Source organism: Myzus persicae, unplaced genomic scaffold (assembly GCF_001856785.1).
Source record: "Myzus persicae strain clone G006 unplaced genomic scaffold, MPER_G0061.0, whole genome shotgun sequence".
NCBI classification, from domain to species: domain Eukaryota; kingdom Metazoa; phylum Arthropoda; class Insecta; order Hemiptera; family Aphididae; genus Myzus; species Myzus persicae.
The window spans coordinates 25,684-46,545 of NW_019103825.1; the positions used below are offsets into that span (position 1 = coordinate 25,684).

Consider the following 20,862-nt stretch of genomic DNA (forward strand, 5'->3'; position numbering starts at 1 on the left):
TTCTGTGGACTAAAACGTTGAAGAAAATTAAAAAGATTTCTTGTTGGCAATTTAAAACTTCGCTTCAGATGATTTCAATCGAGTCTTAATTGTTTTTAACAATGTTTTTTCCTTAGACTTTAAAAAAAAAAAAAACATACTCCTAGTAATAAAATATAATCAGCACGACCTCGTGATTTCAATTGCACTTATAAATTATGGTTAATAACTCTTAATATTTAGGGCACATCGATGTATTAACAATTGTTTAAGAAAACTGTCATTAGGAGATTTTAATAGAACAAAATACGAATATTGACCTGTTCGCGTTGTTCGATATTGGCGCCGGCACTCAGAAGTAGCTTACAGATTTCCGAATATCCCTGTTCGGCCGCTATATGAATTGGTGACTGCAATCTCTGCAAGGTGCCAAAATAATTTCATTTTTTATTCATATTGTCGCACAGTCGAAATAATAATAATATTATGATATGTCAACGATACTGTCACCATTAATGCCACGTCATTAGACCCGACCACTTACCGTGTTCAAGGCATTGAGATCGGCGCCTTTGGCGATCAGTATTTCCGCGATCACGACATTGTTGGACAAACATGCCATGTGCAAAGGCGTGTTTCCGTTCTGTTAACATTTTGTTTTACGGTTATTCATTAGTACGATGATTTTATATTTCGTTATCCCACTCAAGTTGTTGTATTTACTTTGCTCTGTCTATCGATGTCACAATCGGCTGATAATAACATTTCCACTATTCCCCGACATCCGTGGCTGCTGGCTATGTGCAACGCAGTCAGTCCTTTCTAAATAAGTCCAAAAACGTTTCAATTATGCTTTCATTAAAAATAATATTATATAGTATACACTTAGAACACGACGGAACATATAATGGTAAGTAATACTCATATTATATTAGCAAGGTACAACATATAATCTGGTATTGTGGTATAGTGTAAATTTTCTAAGCGAAAAATATTTTAGCTGTGGATAATTTATTTGTTGGAACTTAAAGGGTTGAATCTGAGATTATCAGTAAAATTATAAATTAATTTAAATTTTAAATAATGTAAGTACTTATATAGTTTGTAGATAATATATTTTATATCATTATTCTGTTACTCAATCCAGTTATTTTATAGCACCTATTTAGGACACTATAGGTATAAATGTAATACAATTCGAACTTTTATTTTTAAGCCCACAGACAACTTAATATCGCCAAATTATCATGCATGACATATTGTTTATGCATATTATGTAAAAAACAATAATTAAGAACTATAATTTTATTTTTTTTATTATTATTTAATTTAAATAAATGCTCATAAATTAATTTCGCGTGCGCTATTGTATAGGTAGGTTTAGGTAGGTACTTAAACAATGAAATGTACATTCATTTAATGAGGTCGTGCACTCATGCCATTTTAATAATCAGCATAACTTTCATTAAAGATACACAATTTATATATTATTACGTAAAAACGTAAAAGGTGGTGTGTTATTTTTGTTAATAGTAAAGTTGTCTCGACGAGGATGTATTTTATATTCTTAAATCATTGTTGAAACATAATCCATGAATTGTCACAAATACCATGTATTGTTTAGAATAAAACTGGTGTAAACAAATAGAGATATCCTGAAAATCAAAAATGTAGAAAGTATAGATGTTTTACAAAATGTCAGTCAATCATTTTGGTTTAGAAATAAAACTATACTATATACACCCATATGAAATGATATATATATAATAAAAAGGTTAGTCTAAAATAATGGCAGTGTTGAATTTGAAGCCTGGGGGGCTCAATGTGACAAGGTTATCGACTTTTCCCTTTTTGGTTCACACTCATTTTATGGATTTTTTTGTTTTGCCTTTTACTCTTCTTTTAAAAGGCATCATATATAAATTATCTAGTGAAAAATGTTTAATATCACACATGACACAAAATTTATCAAAAATACTTTAAAAATGGGTTAACATCTTTAATGGAAACAATATTTGTAGGCCTAACTATATTATATTTGGCGCTCTAAAATTGCAAAAAAACATCTTCATATCATTTGTAAGGCTAATGTAATTTAAGCTTAACAGTTTATACAATTTATTCTTTAGAAAACATTTTCCTAATGTATTTTAGGCTTAACTACAGATTATAATAGATTATAATACACACCGCTGTTTTCTTTCAATCGAAAATGTCTTTAGCATTAGCACATTTTATCATCATAATATGGTAATTAAAACAAATAGTTTGCATATTAACTGATATACCTGTGTGTAAGTCAAGAATGATACAACTAGAGGTGGATGAAAAAAAATTCATTTAATACTATATTAATTAAATATTAATTAAATTAATTTAATACATTTTATTTCAAATTGATATTTTTCAATTTACATTACCATGATATTCATAATAAATATGATAATACAGAAGGAATCATCAAGTATTTTATATATTTTTTGACATTTCACTACATTTTTTCCTTTAATAACGCAGTTAATCAAATGTGATTTTTAAAAATGTTCAACAGTATACTTTCAAATTCTTGAGATTGTTCCTACTAATAAGGAGTTTCCCGTGAAGATACAAATTTCTGTTTTCCAAAAGAGAAGCCCTAAAAATGGAAAACTATTTAGTAACAAAATCAAAATAGTTTTCGAGTTATTTAACTCGGTGTACCTACTAAGGATAATTGGTCGATGATTATGGATTTTCAAGAGTTAAGGGTTATAGAGAATTACATCTTGAATAAAATTAGTATTAACCTATCATAGTTTTCAATTTTTAAAAAGATAGGTCCAAGCATAATGAATTCTAGATCCAATACGACATATTATATTTTAGATGTTTTCATAAAATTGTATTTAACTGTAATAATAAATTGTCTATGGTATAAACATTTTAATAACAGAAAAACTACTTGTTTGAATTTTTAATTACGTATTTATAGGTAAATTAATATGTTTAAACAAATTTTGTACTAAATAATGGACAGTGGTTCTCATTTGAAAAACATAAGTTTCTATTGACACCTGATACTTATTAATTAGTATAATAAATCACAAGAACTTAAAAATATTATGATTTTCAAGTATATCTAAAAACCAGTAAATAAAAATGTATTGTTAAAGGACAGCATGTGGAAGAGCATGCTTGGTGAATCGCTCTTTTTATATATACATTTTTATGTTTGAACGTTAAGTTAACATTTTAAATTTGGTTTAACTAAACTAAAGCGCTAACTATTAGAATGATATATTTATAATTTAAAAGTAGATTATAATTATAAACAAGAAGCATTTCTCATATTGTATTAATTGTTTTCACAATATATTACACATTTTTTATTTAAAAAAAATATAGGTAACTAAGATAATCTGTATTACTTTTCTGTTCGTGTTTAAAAACACAATAAAAATATTTTATTATTTTATGTAACACTCAAAGAAGCTTGGTGGACTAATTTATTAAACTAAAATTAAGAACGCGAATTAAAACTCTCTAATTTGCATTGTTTATTATACTAATTGTTTAAAAGAACTAAAACATTTTTCAAATATGGGCCATTGTGCCCATTGCACAGTATAAATACTTGGAAATTTGATGTAAAATAATAAACAGATTACATTTTAGTTTTTTAATATTCACTGAGACAAAAATATATTATTTTTACACACACAATGTCTTAGGGTGTAAGAGGCTGGTATTTAAAAAATGAAAATATTATGTGCCTACCTAGTATTCATTATTGCGATTAATTTGTATTATTTTTTTTCATAATACAACTACCTATTATTAAACCTATATTAAACAATTATTTTACAGAATAATGATAAACAATTATACTGGCAGTTTTTTTTTTATGGAAATTAAATTCAAGGAATAATATTTTGTGACATTCGACAACTCAAAGAACAGAATGTCATCAAGAGATGCAATGAAATCATAAAATAAAGAATGAAAAGTTCCTCAAAGTCTTAAAACCTTAAAGTTTTATGTATATTGTACTCGTATAATTTACAAGTTCTTGGTGTTCATGTAACGCGATGTCTGGGAATACCATGCTCCCCGTACTTGGCTTGTAGTATATTTTAGGAGTTTTGCATCAAGTCGAAATATCGTGTATTATATTTTGAATTTTTGATATTGACCCGTTTGGTACGAAACGAGTTATATTCGAACGGATGACAGAATAATTTAAAGACGGTCCTCGGGGCAACACTCTGCGTTATACTGCTATGAGAATGTCAACACCGAAAACCCACAGGACGGTGGTAACAATATGACGTCGAGTTACGGCGGTGCTGAGGAAAATAAAATTCTACAGTCACGAGGATCCAGCAGATATACATACCTATAACCTATAACTATAACAATATATTATAATATATTAAGTCAAGGGACAGTCGATTAATCGTACAAGTTTTCATGTTTGAAATACAATGGTAATATTTTTTTTTACCATTTTTAACAATAATTATCGTATGAATTTATTACATACGCTGTTTGTGAGAACTCTCAAATAAAAAATAAATATCATGATACCATACACACCGTGGATAGACCGAAACCGCGTTCGAGGGCTTTATGCGATGTACGGAATAGAAGTTCACAGTTCAAAATTGGAACACGATACTTGGTAATTAGTCATAAGCGTGGTTGATAAATTTAGTTAAGGGTGGGGGGGGTTCAAATCACTGATTACTTTATGAAAATAATAACAACAAGTTTACATAAATGTTTTCTTAAACAATATACAATTTAAACAAAATTAGGAAACTATATTTTTTCAATAATTTTTTATTATTTGATACTTTTTAATTGACAATCTTGTGAAATGTAAAACAATCAAAAATAATAATAATTTTTACAATTCCGGATTTTTACCTAAACGTTTTTCGTTATTTTGACCACAATAAAAAACCATTAAACTTTAAATAAATGAGTTGTGATATCCCTCTTAAGTCAGCGGTTACCAAAGTGTGCTTCGTGGTGTCTTTTTAAGGGCGCCTCTCCTCTGTCATAGAATTTTATATGGTCTAAAAATAAATTTGAAACCCGACGGCGGCGGCAACGGAAGTAATTACAGTTATGTCAATTACGAAAAACCATATTGCATGTCACTTATGTATAATTATAATTAAACACACTTTTCACAATATCCATTACAAATTGTTCTGGTTTTTATTTATTTTTTCTATTTCTTATAATGAGTAAAACGATCTATAAAACCCTAATTTCAAAAAAGTGCCAAAAAAGTTTGGGAATTGCTGCTATAAGTTGTATATTTGGGAATAATGGTACGAAACTGTAGGTACACAATTACGGTATAAATTTTTTTTTTTTGGGGGGGGGGGGGCTAATCGAAACCTTAGCCATAACAATAACTTATTATCGATCAAATGATAGACTATCACGGAGTACTGCGTAGGTACCTTATACATATTATAATAAGTTCACGACACCTGGAAACACATCCTCTTTTTCGGATGAAGCCGGGCGACGGTGTTTAGGGAACTAAAACTTCTGGGTGGCACGTAGCAGCACTGCATAAAACCATATTTTATTAAACATAGGCACCGACGTGTATTAAAGATAGGTAGTATGTGATAACTGACGAATATAGAAAACCCCAAGAAATCAAACAAAATCTCTCCTCGTCATCTGGAGGCGTACCTTCGACAGAGACCCCGATAAACCCATTGCCCGTCCGACAACATTCGTCCACCCTGCTGTAAGTCGCGGTGTATTAGATGTATGATAGCCGATAGGTGACATGTCAACAAAATCGATAATAGTATCGTCTGAAGAAACCTCTGGGTTCTACAAGTGCGTGTGCAGTGTGCACTACACGCAAGGTCGACTAAAATTAAATTACACACAATCCACTCCGTATTGTACTGAAACTGTTGCATCGTGAATAGTTAAACAAAACACAATATGGGAATTAAAATTCTACCACGTAATAGCGGTTGAACAACAACATAATTGAGGCTTACCGTACATAATACCTATGTATAGGATCCGGATCTCGGGCCCGATGTTTATCGTATTATATAATGATGATGTATATAGAAAAAGTAAGAGCGAATTATTTCTTACGCTATTTTCCAAGTTCGTCGGATTTCCCGCTTCCAATAACATTTGCACAACGAGCGTTTGTTTGTTTTCGACGGCCACGTGCAGCGGACTGTTCTGTTCTTCGTCCTTCGCCAGCATGTCTGCGCCGTGCCCGAGTAAAAAGTCGACCACGTCGACGTGGCCCTTTTCGCAGGCGGAATGCAGTGGTGTTCGCCCTTGCTATTAAATATTGTTGTTTGCGCATAACATAAAATAAAACATAATAACATAATAATTAGGTTCATATTTTTCAATAATATATTTTTTTTTTTAACCCTCATAATAATCTACATAAATACTTCATATCCAGTCTATATATATATATATATATATATAGGTATGTATATAATAATATACAGTATCAATAAATCGTTATATTATGAGAAAAAAATTCCAAACCATAAATTATTCATAAAAATGGTAAAAGTTGGGCGGATATATGATTATATGATATCGCCTTGCCAATTTTGCTCGGGGATGTATAATATCCGGGAAACAAAACACGAATTGCTAACAGCGGCATACGAATGCGGTGGGAAGATATATTATGAAATGTCCATTTCTCTCCTTATTCGCTCATGTCATAATGACACTGAACTAAACAATTTATTTAAATTATATTTTGTTTGATGGACGCTGTCGTTACAAATGTATTGATAAATTATAGAAATAATATGACAACAACTGAATGTCATTTATTTTAGAAATTTCAATCGCGTCTTGTTTCTTACTTAATAATTTTTTTGTTATAAATTATTCAATGCTTTTATTCGCAGATGGTTACAACACTATATTTCTATATTATCCAATAATGATGTAGTGGATTACTGTGACACAAAACATAACAGTTGGTTACTTTATACAGTTCAAAGGACAAAATCATATTTTCCACTTGGTTGAAAAAATTTTATTTCAACTTTGTTTCATACAAACTTAGTCCTTACGATGTAAAAGAGTGTTTATTTAGACAACCTATACAGACTATAGAGTAGGTAGCTATAATAAACGTATCATGGCTTGATCTTTTACATTACATTTCATAGCTTGCATAATTTTTGTTGTTTAGAAATTTATCATCCTATCTATTTTCTATGTATGTATCTTGGTTGTATGAATAAGTCATAATTAATGCACCTAGTAATTAAAAACATTTTATTACTTGAATATTTTTAAAGCAATAAATAATAATGCACATATTACGTTTACTGATTTCAATGCACTAAAGTCTAAAAGTCTAAAATTGTTATTTATTTATCCATTATAACGTAACGGGATAAGTGGGTTTGGGTTATTGCTCTATTATTTGGAGGAATTGACGTTTTTAGTGTCTAAACACCGAGTTGTAAGTGTACAAAATGGGTTTTCATAGAATTGTGAAGTAATTATTTTGAATGTGCACGAATTCTCAAATGCTTCATTGTGATGTTGTCTTATTAAAGTCGCCTCAACTAAAATCATTGGAAAATAAAAAAAAAGAGTTAATTAACTGTTTCAGTTTAAATTATCTTGGCTGTTGTCCAGAAAATGCTGGAAACTTAAATTTTTGTAATCCCTTGTACATCGAACTATAGGTAAGTAGGATATACTTTGTATCATTAATTATTCTCATACCCCACAAATTTATTGGGCATTTGTCTTGTGCAAATGAGTAACCACTACTATTGACCACTACTATAACTGTGTGATCTATAAGTTATTTTAATATAAATTCATGTTTTTTTTTAGGCCAGAAACATTGAATAGATACGTGGCGTGATTCAACAAATCGTTGTTTGTAATATCGTTCATTCAACCTAAAATTTAATTTTTGTAACTAAGCGAATAAGTGATTTTTCACTGCTCATGTATATCACTATAAGCATGCCAACCTAAAATTATACATTTGGTTCAAATCCCTCATATGAAGTTTGAAATAGTTGGGTGAAATACTTATACCTATGTTCCGAATCAATTATATAGGTGAATAAATAAATGTCGGCATGACAGTCACGAAACACTGTAGACGATAACGACAACGACTGACCACCGATAACATGCAAATATAAATAAAGCAAAGGAATAAAATGTTAAGTTGAACTCAGTGGCGTGGCCAATGATGGAGCTTAAGTATGTCTAATAGGTGGGTTTTTCATTTATCAGTGTATTCTATACTATAAAGAGTTCAATAATTTGTATTGAAGTCCATTTCTACTAACAGTACTAATTAGGTACTCAATGACGGTTACCGTTTTTGAGGGTAAATTAAATAAAATAGCTAGTAATTAGACTAAAGTAAAAACAATTTGAAAATTCATATTGATAAAAACAATTTCCTGAATTATTTTTGTTAGTTGTGTATTGGGGATCCCTTGAATCCCTTCTAACCTTAACCTAAGATTCAAGAAAAAAGTGTGCAGTCCTCCAATCAAAAACCCCGGAAACTAACCTATAATGGTTTGTAACTATAATGGTTATAAATGTAATATGAAATCCATAAAACATAATAATAATAATAATAATAATAACATAATACTTTTACTACGAGCATATGATTAAATATTTTCATATTATTATTTGATAAATTTCAAAAGTTGGCCATAAATTTAAAATACGCAGCTATTACATACCTAGATAATATAATATAATAAATTATGACATTAGTGTCTTATGAACAAAGAATATTGTGCTCGAGTATACATGACGATATTGTTATAACGGCATGGTGGTTAAACATTTAAAATATGTACCTATACTTCAAAAATAAAATAAGAACTAATATAAAATCACAAAACCATTAGACTATTGAATGTAATGAACATTAAGATGAGACTAAAATTTTAACAACCCCTAACCTAAATGTGAGACTAATCACTTCTTATTGTCTCTATTTTACAACGGAAAGAAACTTTAAAAGGTTGATCAGAACGTTGTAAGTTGTTAGTATTGACCGTACAAATTAGTTACATCCAGAAGTGATGTGGGGCGTTTGCGCGATATATATATATACTCAGTTTAAATGTTCGAAAATCGTTTACTAAAGGTAATTCTGGCCAATATATATTTTTTTTTCCGTTAATAGTGTATTTTACGATGAATATTCGTAAAGCTGTTTTTAACTTTTAATCACGATACCGTTATACATTTATAAATATACAATATATAACAGAAATATCTGACAAATGCAAAATTAAAATTTGATGATAATTAAAATATGAAAAAATAAAAGTAAATTATATGGATGATAAATAATTAAACATTTTTTTCACGCCTGCAAATTCCCAAAAAGAATATTGAGAAAACAGTTATTACTTCTCGAATTAATGTGTATATAAAAAAAAAAATGATCGATGTAATAAAAAATCGTAAGAAAGAAGCTACTTGATTAGTAAACGCTTTTACTATTAACGTTTTTCCAAAAATTATTTTATTTATCAGATCATTATGTTATACGTTGTATATAATTTACAAAAATAAATATATGTATTTGTATTTATTATCAATTATAATATACCAATATAAATTAATTTTTGAATCATTGTATTATAATGAAATTCATTGATATTTTTAAAACTTAATATTGCAAAAGAGTGCAAGAACAATCTTTTTTAATTATTATTACAACATTTCAAAAGAATAAAATAAACTAACCTTTATTTTTTAATAACTTTTACATACACCTAAATAAAGCAGTGAAAACTAAAAAGTGCCCTAGTGTCGAGAATAGAATCTAATTACCTACATTTAATAATATTGTGACAATGTCCAACAACCTGCCAACTTATCTTAACCTTGGATATATATGAAAGTATACCTGCCAAGATTGTGCTGTCAACTTTATTAGGATACCGATGTATGTAACATAAAATCGATATATCATAAATATAGTATATTACTCACATTCCTTGTTGACTGTTGTGATGAGTTAAAATGTTTAGTTAACATTAGTATGCCATCACCAGACATTGTACTTATTTAATTATCCGATATTTAATTGATTTTTAAATGTAGACGCATATTATATATAATACGATTGTTGACGAAGAACATAATATTATTTACTTCCAAAAAATTAGGGAAATCTAATACTTGTATCAATAGCTTTAACTTTTAAGTTGTATTAAATTCATTACCTTTGCTAACAATATCAAGAAATAAAACTGACATAATACGTGGTATCAATAGATGTACTTACTCAAATTATTTATACAAGTTAGTTAAGTTGACATTAAGAATGTTAAGTTTTAGCTGGATAATGGGTATAGATTATTGTTTGGGGAAAAAAAAATTAATTAAATAGTTATAACATAATATATTATTTTTTAAATTAACTGGAAAAATGCTAAGTTGTGACAAACGATTTTTTATCTAGTTAAGGAGAAAAGAGAAGTTTTGTGAAAATAATATAACTTTTAACTCGTTAATATCCATCGTTGCTTTTCGACAAATAATAAGGGACAACAATTGTTTTCATTGTCTTATTTATCATTGACTATATAATGTGTGTATTAAATATTGTGTGATTGAAATACATTGTTATGATACCTTTTTAATATGTTTGAAAGACAGCATTTAAAATAAATATTATGATTTTATTATGGAACTTGTATCCACCAATTTCGGTTCGATTTAATATTAAAGGTATTTAAATGTCGTAAAAATATAGTAGATGTTTCTCAATGTATAAAATTAAATAAAAATGCCTACCTGGCTGTAAGAACACAATCGTAGGTTATAGGTCTTATGGTATAAATGTATAATATTATATTTTTTAAAAATACGGTTTTATACGGCCCAGCCCTTACCTAAATACTAAATAGTAGTAATGGAAATAATAATTAAATATAATTATGCCATAACTCGGAACTCGTAAAAATGTACCTGCACTTATATTATGACGTAGAAAAGAGCTACTATGTATAAAAGTAACTATGAATATGTGTTTGACCTTTATAATAGTTAAATGTAGAGATACTATCTGTTTTTATTTTTTATAAATGTTAATGACAGTGTTTTGTTACTCTGCCCAGTTGATGATTACCTATAATTATATATGACAACAATTATTAACTAGGTATATTACACAGCACATTATATTTTTTTTTTGGTTTCAAGAATTGTTGATATTTGGAAAATTCTAGTTGTTTTATTTATGAATTGTATTTGTTTTGTACACTTTGGTTGATTTTTCAAGTATATTTTTTTGTTATAATTAATATTATGAATACAACGTAGTTCATTATTAAAAACTTAATAACTTTGACATAACTGAAATTATAATCTACTAACAGTATAGTCGTATAGGTATCGATTAAATCGTTAAATTAGTTAACATATATGATAATCTTGAAGAGCCAGCAGAAATTCTAATTACATATCATAACAAAATGATGGCCATTATACAGGATATCAAATAGGACGACCACTTTACATTGTTTGCCATTATAAACGGTCCCTACTGTATTTCTAAGGGGATTTATTTTAACATTATAATATTATGCAATATTATTGTACTTAAGAGTACGCCACACCAATGTGTTGTCTTCATCTTACAAGTGCATAAAATAGCAAATTGACGCTCGACAGATCACGTTTAGCTTCGTAAGTTGATAAATTTGAGTACCTCGACCTATTATAAAACTTAAAGTTAAGAACATTATCTGTGTTCTTATGTTATTTTTCTAGGTTATGTTAATTTTTTATTAAGTTACATAATACATCGTAAATTAAAAATGCTCATAACTCACTTAAAATTGAACAATCGAAAAAAAACATGCATAAGAACACAGATAATGTTCTTATCATCAAGTTTCATGTAATAGGTCGATTTACCCTAATTTTTAAACGTGATCGTTTGTGAGACGGAAACAAAACATGCGGGTGTGGCGAAAGTGAGGTAAGTTCTTCTATATAGTCGTTACTCGTTGATGTAAATGCTAAATTTGTTTTAGTTTATTTATATTTTGGAAAAAAATATAATTTATTTAAAGGTATATTAAATAAAATAAAATTAAAATAAAAGATATTGTATGTAGACTATTTATGAAACTATGGAGATATTTTTTATTCCACAAATTAAATGGATTGCTATTTAAATGCGTTTAATAATACTTTTCTCAGTTTTAGAATTCAAATATATAATTAAAAAACAATATGTTTTTTAGAAATGTCATGTGTGATATTATACTATAATGATGTTAAACAATGTTTGGTTTAAACATTTTCTGACAGTATTAAGGGTTTTGCTTATTTAAAAAAATAGGGGTAGTATAATAATGTTGGTATTATATTATAATCGATAATTTCTTATTAGAATAGTTTTATTAACTATTATTACTGTATAATTGATTTTGTATTAGACTTCAAATTGTATCATTATTTGTATAACCCCCAAGTGGAAACTTCTAAGGTCGATTTTGAAGTACTTGAAGTAATACGAAACTGGCAGTCGTGATCATAAACACTGTACTGCAGAGACGTTATTTCTAGATAAGCATTTAAATTTGCATGACGTCATACAACCTCAAAATTGTCAGGTTCGCATTACATGAGTGACACCCAAAATAAGGGTGTACCTACATTGTTCTAGTAATACTCTATTTTCTTATGTTGTGGTAAGGTAGGCGTTTTCTGTTACGAGATTTATAATTAGTCAACCCTTCGTTTTATACAACTAGCAGTCAAAAGGGTGTCATTCATTACTTACGGCGATAGGTCATATTACTTTCTCCTCATTTCTCAGCTTCTATTTGCACCATTCATTCTCATCTCTCGATGTCTCAGAGACAAATGATTTAGAGGAATACATCCTTTGTTATAATTAAATGGACTATACATTTCGTTATTAACATTTTTTACTGCATAATAATATAATATTATCATGTATTATTATCACTATTTATACATAGGTATTGAAGGACCCTGTATAAAATCAATCCATACCAAACTAGAGAACCGTGAACAGTTAGCCTAATGATAGACGTTTAAGCAATGGACTTCTGACGTAATATTGTTCTGAATCTAGATGGAGATGCATAGAATCTGACTTCTTGACATTATGAAAAAGTCCGGAGAATAATAATAAAAATAACCCATTAGTAGCTTCAACAGAAAACAATCCTCTTAAATACACTAGAATCGTTAATCATTATATCCCAGTTAATGTTATACTGTTATGTATGTAGAGAATATCACGTATTGTAGAATTTTTTTTTAACACTATCGAGTAAAATGAAAATATACTTTTAGACAACATTTATGAAACATTAATAATACGACGGAACAAGAATATTATTTATTGAACTTCAGTGTAATTTGAGCTCAGAATACTTATCTATGTACTACAAATAGTGAAATAATTGTATTTGTTATAGCAACTACTTAATTTGAACTGTATATTCTATAGACTATAGACAGATACTTATATTGCATTACGAATATGATAAAAAAAAACTATTAAATAAATGAAATCATTTGTTAAAAATATTTATCATTTTTTTCCCTTGTGTCCTCGATTGTATAATAATTAATATTATATATAATAAAAAAAATTTATTTCCATTAATAGGTTAATATATAAATGTCAGGATAAATACTTTATCACTTATAGGTTAGTGAATGTGATTATCAAAAGTAAGTAAATGTGTAAATACACCTGTTTATATTGCATTAAGTTGATACATTTTTTATGTTACTTGAAGTTTTTGAAAGTTCAGCATAAACTTGATTTTTTTATCAGGCACTAAAAAATAAATGGGGATGAATTACACAGCATACACCTACTAAAAAAACTATTACAATTTAAGTTGAGGAAAATAATGCTGGATAAAAATAAACTTAATAAAGTAGGTAAAAGTAAAATTTCATGACGCTGTGGACATAATATATATTTACATTAAAGTAATGTTGTGTATTTCATTAAATGTAAAACTGTTTTAAAAATCACTAATAAAGTTTAATAACAACGAAGCTCTGTGAGAAAAGATACTATATTATTATTACATATTATGTCTTCTGTTTTTGTCAATGTTTAAGTGAAATAGCCGTTGGTAATTTTTGAACCTCTAATAAGATTCTATTAATGATGGGCAATAACAATTTCACCAACAAATGTGAAATTAGCTGCGTCATTTTCAAATAGTTTAGTCATCAATTGGTTTTTATATTTGGTAACAGTGTTTGAAATAAAATATAAAGACGAAAATAACTAGAAAAAAACAAAACAATTTGTACCCTATGTTATAAAAAACGCCGATTTTTTCATAGCCATAGGTATCCGGTTGCATTGTTACAATATGCCAAAGAATGTATGGATATATTATAGGGCATGTTAAAAAAAAATAAAAAATAAAAAATAAAAAATAAATACGATACGATAAGTCTATAAAATTTTAATACAAATTAAAATGTATTAACATTTTTACATTCAAGAATAGGTACGTCTGAGCAATTTGCAATTTTAATTTTTTAATTTAATAAATCGTAACAAGAATTAGTTTGATAATTACACAATTTAAAATATAAATTTTACCTATACACGATACACCGTGTTATTATATTTTATTAATTTATGTTTCTAACAAAACTGAATTGATTAAGTATGTTTAATGTTATAGCATAATGTAGGTACGACGGAGACATAAAAAATATAAAACCGTACTATGATTGTGTATATTTGTGAAACGTTTTCAAACTGAAATTGAATTCTCTTCTATTCATGATTAACAATTTATAGACACCTCGACAAAAAGGTAGATCTTATTATCAAACATAAGAATGTGTTTATGTACATGGTAATGAGCATGGTGACTGAAAGAGTTGAGAAACAAAACGTTGAAATAATATACATAATATTATTGATGTTTTTGTTTATTTTTACGCAGAATATTATGTCTTAATAAAATAGTAATTTATTTCATCATAATTAATTGTATAATATAATTAAATGTTTTGCTCAATAATCAATAACTACACTGGCATCATAAATCATGTATAACGTTGCTGGTTATTACTTATTTACTTGATGAATTGTGTAACTTCTCGATCCTAAGTAGTTGTATGAATCAGATTTGAATCTTACTGAAATCTGAAAGGTTCCCCTAATTATTAAATACATTAATAATGCCGATTTCTTACGTTTTATGATTATTCCGTATTTGATAATATTATTAAATTGTGACCTCAATGGTGGAATAGCATTTTAATTATGTAAATTGAATAAATATTAAATCAAGTACAATAGTTTCCTATTATATTATATTGTACACAATACAGTCTTATTGATCCACATTTTGTTTTACATGGTGTATGCAATATTAATGTAGGTTATATCGTATCAATATTCAATACACTAAAAATATTATTTTAAGTGATAAGTATTTTAGTCATTTTAAAAGCGAAAAAATCAAAAATTGTATTTGATTTGATATTATTATCCTTAGGTATTATTATAGCATTGAAGTATTAAATAGTAAATTCCAGTTCAAACGTTCGTTTATTTTTTTCATACGTCTGCAAGTCGAATTATAACAAAATAAGCAAATAAAAATTGAAATATATACAATATACATATTAATATAATTTAATTATTGAATGAAATATAAATAAAATAGGAATGTAAAATATGTTAACTATGCTTGAGTTATTTTGATGTAATTCGCATCAGCTGACTACTATCAAAAAATATGTCCATAACGTTAAAAATCATACAATTATTATATTTGTGATGTTATACCTATTGTACTAAAATATTGAAAAAAAAAATGTAAATTTTAGGTCTTTCTTTGACATTCAAATTATGTATTGGTATAGTAGTATTTCTCTGTGACGGAATTCTGTTATATATTATTTATAGAGTAAAAAATATACATATAAAATAGAAATTTTAACAGGATTTAAAAAATATTGTGTTTAGGATAACTTTTGTTTTTATATTAGCCATTAGGTATTCCTTTTTTTTCTATCCTACTAGTCACTACTTGTATGGTGCAGAATTCTATGTTGCCCATCAAAATATAGTATATGTTATTTATGAAAAAAAAAATGTACGTAACATTAAAGGAAGTAATACGTAATAAAATGACAGTATTTATTAATATTTAAGATTTTTTTACTTTACTGAAAATCCGGTAACCAAATTAAATGTAGAGTAAATTATTGTTTAATATGGTTTCTAAAATTATTTTGTGTTTCATTAAATACCGTAATATTTACACGTCATAGTTCATTAACATGGTATTATATCATATACTCAAATAATATTGAATGTATAATAATTGTTTAATGTATGCATAGTGCATACACATGGGCGGATGAGTACTTTTTTTACCGGGATATATATTTATTAACAATGAATTTATTGAAATTATGATTTCTGGAATTTAAAAATACTCAAAGATTATATTTTCAAATTTATTCAATTTTTTATACTACTTACGTTTTTTAAATGAGAACCCTTCTCTTTTACTGTAATTTAATAAGAGTATAATTTTTTCGAAAATTTTTATGGACTACATTGAACATTTGAATTGGTAGTTTCTCAGTTATTAAAATGTTTGTATAACTGAATTTACATAAATATAAATAGATACAACATTGGATGAAGTATTTACTATAGGTACTTGGACCATTTTTACAAATTATTAATATTAATGACTACAATTTACAAATAACCATAGCCTACATATCTAATAGACTCATTACTATGGAACTTTTATTAATACGAAGTTAAATAACTCAACAAGTACTAGTATAAATTTTAATTTCAAACATTTCAAATTATTATCTCCTGTATAATTTATAGTTAAATGGGTGTGATCTCATTTGAAAAACAGAAGTTTGTATAACTCCACAGAACACTCCTTAAGTAGTACAAAAATCTCATGAATTTGAAAATATGGTCTTAAAGTGGATTCGAAAATTTAAAAAAATCAAATTTTGAATTACAGTATTGTTGAAGAAATAAAGGGAGTGAGCGTGCTTGGTGAATCACTCTGTAAGTTAGTTTTTGTGTAGTTTTGTAGTTTCTAAAAATAACTAGACCAATTTAATTCAAGCGTTGCAAGAAAAAAATGTTAGTGATATAATTGGTACATTTTCTGAAGCCTCGATAAATTTCAATCTGCTGGCCTGAATTTGGTTCACACTACCCCCCTGTATACAGTCATTTTACACATTATATTTAATAAGTATTTGTCATAACAAAATGAGTATGACCTCATAGCATGAACATAATATTATATGGGGTATATTATACTAAGTCGTTTTGGAAAATTTACGGCACTGTGAAGTTCGTAGAAACATTTTTCAACTAAAATCAATTTTAAACTTATCCGGAAGAGTGATAACAAATTCATGATATGAAATATTTATTTGAACATGATAGAATATATTATTATAATCAGGGTAGTGCATATGCCACACGTGGTTTATGAATGCGGATTCCAATATAATATAAAATTTAATGTAGTGTAGTGAATCTTTTGAAGTAGTGTAAATTATGATTGATGTTTATAATAGAAATGCTTTTATAGTTTTATGAATATTTTTTTACAAACAAGACTTTTACATTACAAACCAATACCTTTATTGTGCATTACGCTATCTCGAACAGCGCGTATTATAATATTATTATATAGTGCATACTCTTATATAGGGCCATGACATGAAGCTGCGATCCGACTGAAAGTAAACTGTTATAAAGTATTATTATAATCATCATTTTTTTCTTTTTTTTTCGGACAAATTATGTCCCACGTCCCACGAGATTTATAAAACGATATCGAGTGACTTTTGTCGTCCAACAATTCATACTCATTATTTTATGGACTTATCGTATAATCTCCAAAGTATAGCGTGATCATAGCCATTATTTTTTTTTTCGATCGGATAAGTTATTTTAATATCCATTCGTTCCATGACTTTTCTACGGGAATCATTACGTTTAGTGACCAGGGTTTAGAATAAAATATACCGAACTCATCATTTACGATGAAATAACGTAGATAAATGAGCTCAAAGGTCCACCAAACAGATATAATCGCGATACGGACCGTTGCGACCGCAACGTAAAATCTGTGTGGTACCCAGATGGATATATATTTTGCGGTCGCTACAACTTTTTTGAACCCTTTGTGGTCACTCATTTTTTTGTTCCAGTTCACTCGTGGACTATCATACTCAAGATAACATTTTTCAAACTTAATGCAGAAAATATAAAGTTAATTTTTTGAGATTGTGGGACTATCGTTTTCAAAATAATAGTATTTTAGTGAAAACAAATCCACAATGATAATGATGCCTATTATAATGGATATGTATTTAATCGTATTGTGATTCGCATTAGCCACTCGTAAGTTTTGTGGGATGATCAATATCGGGACTCACTTTCCCAAAATGTCTATGGTTTCCGTGTTTGTCACTCAAAAGTCAACAGTGGTTGAAAATAGGAGCTAACGAAAATATAAGGAGTGAAACACGGTAACCACGATGGCTGTAGTGCTCAACCACTCAGAGCCTTAACCTAAACCTACTAGGGTATCACGTTATATTTATTTAAGAGACGAAATTATCAAACCTAACCGTATTAGTTGATTATGATGGTGTAGTCTTCTACACATATGCATACTGCGATCCTCGTATCATACTTATATATAAGACACGGGCCAAAGTGAAGATGTGAAAGGGTCGATTTACTTGATAATAATCGATGGAATATCATACAAATATTTCCTTCGTTAATATTTAATTACATAAAGATCACACAATATTATTGTTCAATTTTTTTTATTTCAAATAATTAGTTTATTAATAATTTGTATAAAAACCATTGATATGCAACCTATAATTAATAAATTGATATTTATTAGTTATTGAGTATTAATTTAAGTTTCTTTAAATAAATGGAAAATCGTAATTGTGTGAGGAGTTGGGTAGACTTTTGCCCCTCAATACTGAATCCGTTTCTATATCCGAGTTATATAGGTATTATAATATGTTGAATATGTGTAATAAAAAAATATTCAATGAAACTATATTAACACACCATATCAGTTGCCTTTAAAAAAAGTAAAATATTAGAAAAACTCAACACCATAGTTGAAAATCTGATAGCACAAATGAAGTTTTTAACCCTATACATTGGATGCAGAAATTTTTTTTTTGTGGGGTGGTAGTGGTGAGAGATGCAATAGGGTGAAAACTGCACTAGGAATTTCACACGTATTGAGAATTTCAAGTCCCTGCATTATTATGCGTCTAAAAAACAATTGTTTACCTTGTTCGTGGTGCTCGTGTTGGCTCCGGCGTGCACTAGCCTCCTCACCACGTGCGTGTGTCCTGCGATCGCCGCGTGATGCAGTGCCGTCTGATGGTCCGTGTCAAACGCGTCCAGTCCGACGTCCTCGATGGTGTCCAACAGGAAGTTGACGACCGACAGACGGTTGTTTCTCGCCGCGCACATCAGCAGTGTGTATTGTTTCTGAGGAAAATATCGTGATATCCGCATTAAGCATTATACAAATTCCGCAAACATTATGATGCCCGAAATAATATAGATTTCAGATTTTTAAAATAAAACATTTTCCGGACTTAAGAGAAAAATGTATACTAATCATATCGCTTTAATGTCGTCTTGTATAAATCTACAATAACAATAAAGTTAGCTCAATCACTCCTCGAATAAATATATATTGTATAATATATTTATAGACAGTAAATTATAGTCATAATTGCACTAAATCCCAATTCCCAAGTGACAAGTGTACTCGAATATGTTAATATTTTCTTTTTAAAAGCTTGTCTAAATTCTGGTTCTATATTCCTTAAATATTATAATATTATAAGCTTGTATGCGTGTATGTGTGTAAATAATTAAGACATTTTAAATTTTAAATTGTTAATCGTTTAAAAAGTATAAGTAAAAGTGTAGTTATATTATAGATATTAGGTGCAATAACCGAGTGCAATAATTTTATTGCAATAAAATAATGTAGATATATACTTTATATTTGAATAAGTAGATATATGTGTAATACAAGTATAAATAGTATCTAATTTTGCTATATATGCTAAAATACAAATAGAATTATATTAAATTGTTTTACGAAAAGAATTTTGTTTGTTCTCAAAGATTGTTTTAAATAATATAGTATTTGAAGTCAACAATGGTAGTCGTGTTGATTATAACTGTTAGTTGTTATTAAATTAAATTGTGTTTGAAATTTAAATTGACTTCTTAAAAAATTAACAATTCATAGTATGCTTTTAAGTGTTAAAATTCAAAAATGTAATATTTAATAAATGGTTCCTTCAACATTGTTTTTTTTTTAGTTTTATAAAATATTTTAATCCGTAAAGTTTTTAGAGCTTAAATATATTTTGTATCCTATTAAGTAAATTAACATTTTTTATTCATAAATCTGTTGGCATAATATACTTATTTTACTGCGGAAAAGTATAAGTATTATTATTCACAGGTGTTTTAACATTCTTGTGTTTTTTCTTCAACATGAAATTTACCGTGAAATTTTTAAATACTGTATACATCCGAGTTGAATATATCGATACAAGACACTGAGATGAGATTTATGAAGTATATATTATAACAGAATTCTACAGGAAGTGTTAAATGGAAATTTTAAACTTGACGTATTACGAAAGCCATAATATTATCTTAATAAAAACTTCTTGGGTAGATAACACATTTTATCAACTTTAGCCATATTGTGTTACGTGTATAATAGAAGTATGAATAAATACATTAAAAAT

At 27.9% G+C, this 20,862-nt stretch overlaps 1 protein-coding gene across 2 annotated transcripts in view; it reads right to left on the reverse strand.

Moving 5' to 3' along the window:
- The window catches only part of LOC111035358 (ankyrin repeat and death domain-containing protein 1A-like), an 86,918-nt gene that overhangs the window by 8,520 nt on the left and 57,536 nt on the right, over positions 1–20,862 (reverse strand). For both annotated transcript variants that reach the window (XM_022316942.1, XM_022316943.1), the window contains 5 exons: positions 19,370–19,573; positions 6,103–6,300; positions 703–801; positions 524–622; positions 300–398 (listed from right to left, as the gene is read on the reverse strand). In XM_022316942.1, the coding sequence (XP_022172634.1) occupies positions 300–398; positions 524–622; positions 703–801; positions 6,103–6,300; positions 19,370–19,573 (699 nt within the window). The remainder of the gene's footprint in view (positions 1–299; positions 399–523; positions 623–702; positions 802–6,102; positions 6,301–19,369; positions 19,574–20,862) is intronic.